The 10,669-nt window shown below is 38.6% G+C and overlaps 1 protein-coding gene and 1 long non-coding RNA gene across 3 annotated transcripts in view; one reads left to right on the forward strand and one right to left on the reverse strand.

Moving 5' to 3' along the window:
- ulk4 (unc-51 like kinase 4) overlaps positions 1-2,692 on the reverse strand; it is a 54,784-nt gene extending 52,092 nt beyond the window's left edge. Inside the window, exons 1-9 of one of the 2 annotated variants that reach the window (XM_028425366.1) lie at positions 2,649-2,692; positions 1,964-2,103; positions 1,776-1,875; positions 1,386-1,525; positions 1,132-1,294; positions 832-933; positions 647-730; positions 432-495; positions 218-337 (exon numbers count right to left, since the gene is read on the reverse strand). In XM_028425366.1, the coding sequence (XP_028281167.1) occupies positions 218-337; positions 432-495; positions 647-730; positions 832-933; positions 1,132-1,294; positions 1,386-1,525; positions 1,776-1,875; positions 1,964-2,101 (911 nt within the window). In that variant the 5' untranslated portion in view covers positions 2,102-2,103; positions 2,649-2,692. Of the gene's footprint in view, positions 1-217; positions 338-431; positions 508-646; positions 731-831; positions 934-1,131; positions 1,295-1,385; positions 1,526-1,775; positions 1,876-1,963; positions 2,104-2,648 lie in introns of both variants that reach the window. The other variant, XM_028425367.1, reaches the window with a different exon arrangement.
- A 1,222-nt stretch (positions 2,693-3,914) lies between these two features.
- LOC114448076 (uncharacterized) lies at positions 3,915-10,660 on the forward strand. The gene is made up of 2 exons (XR_003671888.1): positions 3,915-4,202; positions 10,625-10,660. It is a non-coding gene; the product is annotated as an uncharacterized LOC114448076 (long non-coding RNA).
- Positions 10,661-10,669: the final 9 nt, after the last annotated feature.

A 10,669-nucleotide genomic window follows, 5' to 3' on the forward strand; every position in this document is an offset into this window, starting at 1 on the left:
ATCACAGTAAGACAAACTATTGAACAAGTTTAATTAATCTCAAAATTCAGCAGGTTGTGCCACTCTGTTGAAAGGTATTTTATGGCTACATCATACATAGCATAGCAATAATGTGTACATTCCTACTCTTTCACAAACCTAGATCAAGTAAAATGGCTACAAAAATGTAGAATGCTGCAGGATGAAAATTCCATAGAAGAAATATACCAGCACTCACCTAACACAGCCATTTTTTTCACCTTCTTCATCCTCCTCCTCTTTACCTTCTTCTGCATTAGCTTCCTCCTCTCGAACTTTTGTCCAGAAAGGGTGATCCAGCAATTCTGGCCAGTCCATCCTAAACATTAGAACACACAAATATGGCGAATACGATGAAATGATGACAGTAGTTACGATTACAACAGATTATTTTGCATGTTTATAAACCTGACCTCTTTTCCATTTTTTTGTTGAGCAAGCCTTTCAGAAGACACTGGAAGTCCTGACTGGGGGGATCTGCAGAAAACACTAACAAACACACAATTAATTTAATTTGCATAGCTGGCATAAACATGGTATCATAGTTTGTTTTGCTTAGTAGTAACAAAACCTAAAGTATAAAAAACAAAGGTTAATTGAAAAAAAGAAGTCAGGAGGTGTGTTTAACCTGTCTGTCTGGGAGAAGGTGGTTCCTGATGCAAAATCATCTCTATAAGTTCAGTGTGGCTCTCAGAGTAGAAAGGAGGTTTGCCTAGAAAACAACACAAAGTGTTATTCTGGTATAGTCTAGTCTTTTTAAAGGTAATATATGCATGTGCAATAGGGTGTGTGAGTTTGTGTAAGCATATGTACCAGTGTACATGTAGTACAGTATACAACCAAGAGCCCAGAGATCTGAGCTCATATTGGTTTCTGATCCCTGCAAAACTTCTGGAGCACTGTATGTTGGAGAACCTGAAAAATATGCACACAAACACATACAATAAAAGAATAAAACAACTGTACAACAAGATAATTGTGTAGCTAATGTTATTTGTAATTACTGTGACATTTTAGATCAATAACTTGTCAAGTATTTGGTCCCCAAATGTATAATATATGATCACTGTGTCAAATCAACAGCAATTGCACTGCTGTATTCTTGCTGCGTACCTTGTAGTCTTGTCCTGATGTTGTCCAAGTTCTTCTTCCCATTCTGATCCTCTGTCTCCTCAGAATTATAGAGCAATGTAAAAAAATCCTGTAGTGTCTCTCCCTCTGCCTTCGACAGGCCAAAATTGCCAAACTTCAGAATACCACTTCCATCTAGTAGAATCTGTGGGCAAGGGAGGATCTGCTGTACTCATATTGCAATAATATTACCGTTACAGCTTGAGTCCTATACAGACATGAATGTAAATGCAAACCTTAGCAGGGGCCAGGTCAGAGAAAATGATTCCTACTTCGTGGATGTATTTTAGGCCTTTGACCAAGTCCCATCCAAACCTTCTCACCACATCTTCTGGCAGACTTCCGTCATGAGTGACTACAGACTTCAGGGAACCACCTGATATGGACACAGAGAAAAGAGACTATTGATGAAAATAGAAAAGGGGAAAAGTGAGAAAGCTGCAAACAACAATAGCATTATTAGCACCGAACATCAGCAAACCATTTTACATAAAAAAGTACTTGTAATTAAAAACTATTTATAATGGCAAGTGTGTTTTTGTGAAATCCTTTCAGTTTTAAGCTGTTTTCAGATGCTTCTCCACATCTTATTATATGTACCAGCTTGCCGTGACTACAAGACTGACCTGTACAGAGCTCCACTACCATCCACAGGTGGTTACTGGTTTCATACCACTCATAGAAGCTCACTATATTTGGATGGTTCAGATCCTGGCTGAGACGTACCTAAAAGTAGAGAAAACCAAAACATCATTTGTTCAAATGTAAAGAAAAATAGCTTAATATTTTCATAAAGTTTAATACAACATATTACATGGTTAGTGATCTCAGGTCTCTTGGCTTTATCGGAGCAATTGATGGCTACATAGTTGAGATTGCTCTTCTTTCTTGCTTTATAGACAACAGAGTTGTGGCCTGCTCCAAGCTCCTCATACAGGATGAAATTCTCCATCCCTTCAAGAAAGGAAAAATGAAGTTATTATTCTTTTTGTGAGCTTACCATCATTTAAGATTAAATAAAACAAATGACCTGTAAAGTGCCTTTCTTTTGCAAAATCATCATAGTGTTGGACATTTTTAATTCTAATAGTTCTCAAAGAGTTGTTGTTTATACGGTCAGACATCAGGTTGTAAATGTACCAGCTGATAGCAAAGACGTCTAACTGGCTGCAGCACACAGCTGCTGCTTGATTAGAGCGAATAATAACGGTGGTTAAAAGGCTAATACTAGTGGGAATTACATTTCGTGTAGAATTGTGACGTTATGGTGGCGAATAACAGAGTTATCTTGAATTTGGATTAACAATTTGCCACTTGTAGTCTGGCAACTGCTAACGATGTCGTTATCGTAGAGAATCTTTTTAACGAAACAGCAGTTCACTGAAACAAGTTCAGTTATATTTTGCGTGAAAATTAACTACAACTACACACGGTATAAACTCAGGGTTATTGGGCTTTATGTTACTTAAACTTACTGTTAAAATTAGTCGAAAACTTACCTCTTCAAGGTCCCGCTGTTTGTTAGCGGAAAAGTGATGGAACACGTAAAAGCAACGGGAAGAGGGGGGTCTGCAAGTCTTCACATAACTAATACAGGCTAAATTTTCTCACCCTGGTTCCCATGTGTTTATAGGAAGATAATTATATTTAATATACGTTATCTGTATAAACTATTCAAGCAAAATGTTTTTTTGTGGTATTGTGTGATTTTATTCTAATGCGTCAACCCCCCCCATCCACATGGTATAATCTCGCGTTGCTAAGCTACGAAAGTGAATACAACAGAGCGCGTGGAGGAGCGAATCTTTGACACTGGTTCCAGTGGAGGATTTCTATTTGATAAAATGGATTGACAAATGACAGTTTTGTAAAGACACATATAAACCGAATAAAAATCCTCAAAATGTAACATTAATGATAACATTTATTGGTTATTAACAGCATTCTTTAAAGTGTAAAATAAAGACCCGCAGCTCCTCTAATGACCACATGAGGCTGTCTCATCCAAAACTAAATATTGAGTGTAAATGATCCCTGCAATGTTCTCAGCTTCATATAGTGGACGTTCAGCACAAGCCAGTTAGATCACATCATAGACTGTGGTATGAGACTAAATATTATATTCAAATCATTCAGATGCACCCTCTTTTAATTTCTCCGATCAAGCACTCCACAATGAACGTTTGGAAAAACAACAAATGAAACATTTGCTAAATGTGTAATCGAAAACAATAAATTACATGAAGTGTATCTGAAGACAGCTTAAGATACGCGTCACTGCATGTGCAGAGACCGAAAGAACAACAGGGGACAGTAGAAATCCTCTCTATGTAAAGATAGCCCTAAAACTTCCTAATCTGTAAAGTTACATGAGATTACAAGTGCTGTTTCCTGTGTTTTTTTCAGCATAATTAAAGCCACCAATAATATTTTAGTTTTTTGTCTTTTGGTTTATAATGTTGGTCAACAATGTTTTAAACCTTGCATGTTTGTGTTATATAGAACAAAATGTAATTAGCACAACTTTAATTTAAATGTAGTGCATGACAGCTTTTCTCCATGGAGGACCCCAGGACTTTGGTCTTTTGGACAGTGGTGGAGAACAACACAAACCCATCAACACAAATCAGATTTAAAAGGCACACGTCATCATATCATACATCAATCTTATTCATATAGTATAGTGCGTTAAAAAAAAGCACGCAGTTTATTTTGAAATACCTTCAACCGGAAGTACCTCCTTATTCTTTCCACTTTGACTCCGCCCGACTCGGCAGCTTTGTTTCCATCAAGAGACTCCCTCACTCCTGCTAAGGCAGCTAAAAGCAGACGTTTTGTGAACAGGCACAGGGTCTTTAGATTACCTCCTTTGCCCTCCTTCGACTTTTTTTTTTGGCGTGATAGCGACGAGTTGAAGCCTCTCGCCTCATGTTGTCTGATAGAGTCGCACTGACTGAGCGGTGGGACAGTCTCTGAATCAGTCACTTACCAAAAAAAAAGGAGAAAACGGGAAACATTTTTGAATCTTCGGTGGAGATCGCGCTGCTGAGGCGGTAAGAAGTCTTTTTTGAGAACATGTGAACACTTTATGTGTAAAGTTTTATTATCATGTGCTGATTTTGGGGCAGGTGCACACGCTCTGAAACTCTTTAACGGAAGCTCAGTGTCCGCCGTTGTCCTCTGCAGTGAAACGTTCTATCATGTCATTTTGTCAGACATCTACCAGTGAAAGTCATATTAAATGAATGCCTTCACCGGAAGAGCCAGGTGGTGATTTGCATGAATCTGATCAGTTCCCACAAGAGTGAAAATGCTCAGCCTTTGTTTGCCACGGTGGCTTTTAATAAGATCATGTTAAGATTTAGTGAAGTTTAATCCTATCACAGTAAACCAGCCTTCACTCATTAAAAGAAACCCAGGTCCCCTCAGTGTCCGGATGATCACAGCTAAACTTTGGCTTTAACACAAAGTAATGTTCTACCTGTCTTTTGTCATACAAAGGTGACATTAATGTAAAGATTCTTTTTTGTAAGTAAATCAGTTCGCTTACAGTCAGAAGTCATACCATACATTGATGTTTCTATTAAAGGTGGGATTATAACAAAATGTTTCATTGTCACCATTGACCTCACCAACTTTAACACACTTTCTGTGGTAGTAGAGCAGAATGCACAAACCTTCTTTGTGGAAATGAGTGACCTGGACCTTAAGAAAGTGGACCACAACCACAAAGGTCATTCTTGGGCTTGTGGTGGCAGTCTAAGGGTCTTTAGTCTCTGGGGGTCATATGTTTTCAAGTTTGTGTGTGTGTGTCTGCAGTATACCAGATTGTTTTTATTGGGTGTGTGTGTGTGTGTTCTTAACTTGTCCTAAGCGGCTAAATAAAGTTCTAGTTGGTTTGCCAGCTAACAGCACATGATCTGTGGAAGGCCTGCATTCTGTCTCCCTGCTCGGACACATAGCAGAGCTCACTGTTACCACAGTGTCCTCTAAGAAAGTTCACACGACCGGGAGAAGGACCTAAACAACCAGACCGAAATACTGAGTCAGTTAATGTGTTTTCATTCTCTTATCTAACCTTGTCTTATTTGAAGCATATAGACTCATTTTAGTCAACAAGGCCGTATGTCTCAAGTGTGGCAGAGGCCGACAGTGTTGCCTACTAATTGAAAGGACAGAAAAAGGCAAAGGTTGCTTTTATGAATGAGGCACTCAATAATAACTTTAAGTTCTTTTACTGCCATCTATATCACCGGAAGGAGTCTTTATGGCTTTATAGTCAGGAGGTTGCAGCATTATCTAGAAATATCTGGAAAAAAGGTGATAACCAGTAACCTGGCCAATTCAAATTACTAAAGTCTGCATAAACATTTGCTTTAACTACTGAACACTATAATACTGGCAGAGTCATACTAGCTAGCTGCACTTTAGTTCACTTACTATTCGTTATCTGAACTTAAAACAGTTATTCTGTCCCTAATGTCATTTCTGCCTGATTTATATGAGCTGAATAATAAGGTTAAAATCATGAAGTTCATATAGCACAAATGAGGCTGACGCACTGTATGATCACATAGTGTAATACAACACAACAGGGAGGCATTAATGCAAGTTACATAATATAAACAAACTATGGCTCTCCTAATCTCTTAATGGAAAACAAGAAAAGAGTCATTCTCAGTGTCAGTGTGTTACAGTTCACTGACATGAAGCAGCTGTCTAGGGTTTAGTAACTTAAACTAAAATATGTCACACTCTGAACTAGTGCAAACAATCTTATTTTCTTTCCAACAATGACAATGGAATCTCAATACTCACTGAATGGCTGATGAAGCCATCTACTGACTTCTCAAGCGTTTGATCCCAAGAACACACTTGCAACGTGTCATAACTGCATCTTACTTGTGAGGAAATATCTGCTGCTATATTGGGATTAATCCTAATGACTCTAGTAGCCACTATAATCACCACACCTAAACACCTGTAGATGTGACATAACTCAATATTCTCGGTGCCTTGTATACCTTGTGAAAATCTGTCTTGCAAACTTTCACACACAGACATTGGTTCCCAAGAAGAATACAATACCAGCTCCACTATTGTGGCTAGTAATAAAATCTACCTGACAGTGCAGAAGCCTGGCCATAGAAAGATACTACAAAGACTCATTAGACATGCCATCAACAACATGTCCATCCAGTGAGCTTAGCCATACAGCCATGTATGGCTTTTTGATCCATAGTGTGCTCTCTGCTTTTCTTTCCTCCTGCCTTTCTTGTGTTTTAGAATATGATAATAGGTGAACCTTGTTTCTGCTTTCAGTCTCTCTCTTGTGCATAGCATAAAATCTTCCTGTAACTGAGTCTCCTTAGTGAAGCTTTCAAACAGGCTGCACTGCCTCACATAGATGAGCATCCATCAAACCTCTCCAGTGTTTATACTTACTACAGCACCCAGAAGGTGTTCAACTCAAGTCTTCAATTACATGTAGGAGAGATTTTGAAACGAATGTCTCAACTTCCTTTGACCAATCATGTGACTTAATGGATTTCAACAGTGTTTTTTTTTCCTCCTGCAGCTCCTTTTTTGCTTGCTAGATATGAGGCTCGGTAAACAAAGTTCTTGTTACCATGTCAGTGAAAAGGCTGAAGGAAGTACGTCATGGGCAGAGACAGTGAATGCACATGAAAGTGTGTGGTCTTTTATTTATGCTGAAGGCCGTGTACTAAGTAGTAATGTGAATTTATAGTGTTTTCTTACCAAAAGTGTCACAAACATGGTAACAAGTTTTTGCTCCGGTTGGTGCAGGCAAGATTTTTTGAATGATTGGAGTTGACAACCAAACTGGACTGGTCAGAGAGGAGGAGGAGGTAATTGGTGAAAAGAAGACACCTATGGGGTTCTGTTCTGCCTTCATGCTGGCAAACACAAGAATAAAGACCACTGTATTTTCTTCAAATATAAGAAGAACCTCTTACTGTTATCATTTTATTTTGTTAGTTTCCTTTTTGATTGTATCTCTGGTTAAGCACAGGATAATGGCTTATTGATTGGATCCATTGATCATACAGTGGCTGACAGGAAGTCCTACTAACCTTACAGTTTCACACACTTTTAGGGGGATAAGGTTAAAATCAGTTTTTAATTGTTTTTAATTTAACTTAAGATCCACTGTTCCTGCATTTTTTGGGTCAAATATGTATTCAAACTTAGTGATTTTCATTAATATTTGAAGAGGGCATAGAGAAAGAAAGTAATAATGGACTTAAATTGGAAAGATGGAGGCCAGATGAAACTTAACTTCCCTCCATGTCAAGCCTGGAGGGAATTAAAGGGCATTAGAGACCAGACTGAATCTTTTGAAGTAAGGTTTTGACCAGTTACCTTCAAGAATTTTTTTCTCACATTTAATTGCATCTAATCCTGCGACTCTTGTGCTTTTATTCTGTTTTATACATGGCTATTGGACATTGACATTTCAGTTTATAGTCCCAGCCATGTTTATTCTTGTTTCCCGATATTTATTTTTTCATGTGGTGCTTCTGTTGCAGGGATTTTTTCATGTTAGCCTTTTCTCCACGATGATGTTATACAGCCAGTTTTTACACATTTACAACAGACTCCAAATGTCTAAAGACCTCACCTATTTGTTTCTGAGGCTCTGACCTGTTTCTCATGTTAGAAAGAATATGAGTTTCTACAATATACCTTGAAGCTGCTTTACGATTCCTGGCCTCTGGCAAGAATCACCCCCCTGAGTGTTACATGGCAGAGAACACTGAGAGGAAGTAGTTTATGTTGTGCACAGCATTTCCTGTGTTAGAGCTCCACCTTATAGCTTGTCAGTCACAGAGTGTGGGTATGCTTTCCTGCAACCAGACAGATGACCAGTGGAAACAGCTGTTCATCAGCATGTCATCCTTTATTCCATTAGTCAGGATAGATGCATGCAGTATATATTAAAACACTGGAATCAGCACAGCTTCCAGTCAAAGTGCTTTGTTATCTACTACTGAAAGTAAGGAAACACCCTCTAGCAAAATCCCAGCACTCAGCCGCTTCAAAGTGCTGCAGATGTTTGTGATGTGTATTGACTGTCATGGTGCTAATGTTAGGAAACTTTTTATTTTTGTATGTGTTGTGTGTATGTGAAGATATATCAATATTGTCATGAGGTTTACGTTGCCCTGTTTTCTCCTTGGCTTTGCTTTGGATGCTTTAGTTGTGATCTAAAAGCAATCTATTAGCAGGCCGGGATAGGTCACTGAGCTGGGCTTGACTCAACCTTTGTGGGATTCATGGAAAGGTTTTGTATTGCTGACAAAATGTTGGTTGGTGCAGCTCTGGTTTCTTTTAGGAGTTGAGACTGAATATTTGCGGCCTCTGTCGTAATGTCCATATTGTGTCATACAGGAGCAGAGGATTAACCACATGCATTAACAAATCATGTGTGGATATACATACATACTCACCCAAATGTGGATGAGTATATATGTATCTCTGGTGCACTACTTGGGGAAAAATGTATGCTATTTTTTTTAAGAAGGATCAAACTAGTCGGTGAATCATGACTGAAAGCATGTTTAAGATGCAACATGAAGAACTTTAAAGAAAGTTGAAAGCCACACCTCTTCCTCCAGTTTTTAACATCCTGATCTCTGGCTCCATCAGCACATTGAACTTTTCCACTTACTTGAAACTCAACTCAGCCTTGTTTTTTCCACCCTGTGGGAATGTTATGGCCATAACCTAATAAGTCCTGCTGGTGTTGATACTGATATTCTTGAAAGTTAACTTGAAAATAGAGCGCTCTTTGATCAGCATTTCATCAGTTATGTTATGGTGACAAATACTTCTTTAAAACCTCTTTAGATACTACCACAAGATGTGTTTGCAGTCAAAACATCTGGATTCCTGATTTCTTCAGCCTGTTACCCACCCTAAAAACTTCTTTTTTAGTCATAAGACACATTCAGGTTCTGACCTACAGTAGAGACGGCAGCCTGATATATGTTTTGCTGTGACTGTATGCTTTGTTGTCAATAGCAACCATGTCTGGGCATTTGGATGTCCTTTACTCCTAAATAATGGAAACTGTGACCTAAATTCTACTTTCCACAAGGCTCCATAAGGTCTGACTCAATATGTCTACAAAAGAGAGATGGTGAGAAATGGTAGGGTGAATGCCAAACAATTACAAGGGAGAGGAATGAGGACAGTTTGACATGCTGTAGAAGGCAAAGTGGTAAAACGGAAGAGGTGGTGTAAAACAAAAAACCACAGCGATGAAAGAGAGTGAGTCGAGGTACATATCAAGAAGCTTGTCTTAAGGGCTGTGTGTGTGTTTTGGGTTCCTCTGTGATGTTGGGCCTGCAGCCTAGTGAGTGATATGATTGTGTTTTACTTTTGCCTGCCTTTTACAGTCAGGTTTCCTTTTATTGTTGAAACTGTAGCTAAACTGTAGAACTTGCATCCTAGAAATCATAAAATAAATAGTATCTCAACCTGCTAGAGAATTCTATTTACTATATTAGTCCTGAATAACCACACAATAACCACATGTGCACATGCACAACCAAACTCTGGAGAAATTAGTTCACAAAATGCTGATAAAGCTGATCAAAGAAGAAAAAACTTCCATCAGTAGTACTCTATAAGCTAGTTAAATCATCTTTTATGTGAACCACAGAAGCAATTTGCTCCTTAGGTCCAAGCTTAGCTCTTATCTTAGTAGAGCTGCGGATGCATAAGTTCACCTGTATGCATACACACATTAGGCTTGTGCAAAATCGTATCATGTGCAATTAATCGTCAGAAAAACTGTCACTGATTAATATTTGCCACTTATCGATTACGGCGATTAGTGGCCTGTCATGATGACGCATTGATAGTTGCCATAGTAACAGAATGTTTGCTCGTATCAAAAGAATGAACTCCGACTGGAGAAGCTGCCTCCCGATTTTTATTTAAGGACCCTACAGCAAGATAGGGAATAATTACAACAGCGAAGTCTCCTCCAGCAGATATGGGAAAGAATTCCACTCATCCGAGAATCCGCGCTACATTTAGTCATTGTGCTCCTTACAACCAAACTAAGCACTGGAAGAACGTAACACAGGCTGAGTTGCACAGACATACATTTAAATGTGGAATTGTCCGGTTTGTTTGTAATGTTTTTTCTGCTGCTGTTCTACAGTATGAGTGAAAAAAGGCACTACTGTGTGACATATTCCAGTCACAGGTTCATTTGCACAGACACATTTTTTTTAAAATGAAATAATCACTGATGTGACTTTTTTTCTGAACTTATTCGTCAAATTAATCGTTATCGGTTAAATGCCACAATTAATTGTGATGAATTTTTTTGCCAATATTGCCCAACCCTAACACACGTCTGCCAAATGTGGGGGACAAACATTCTGCTCTGTTGTAAAATGCTGAGAATTAACAATTTCTCTCCTTTTTTCTCTTTCAGGTATTCTCTGTACACACAAGTGAGTAGCTCCGGTTTGGCATCTGT

This window comes from Parambassis ranga, chromosome 16, assembly GCF_900634625.1.
Source record: "Parambassis ranga chromosome 16, fParRan2.1, whole genome shotgun sequence".
NCBI classification, from domain to species: Eukaryota; Metazoa; Chordata; class Actinopteri; family Ambassidae; genus Parambassis; species Parambassis ranga.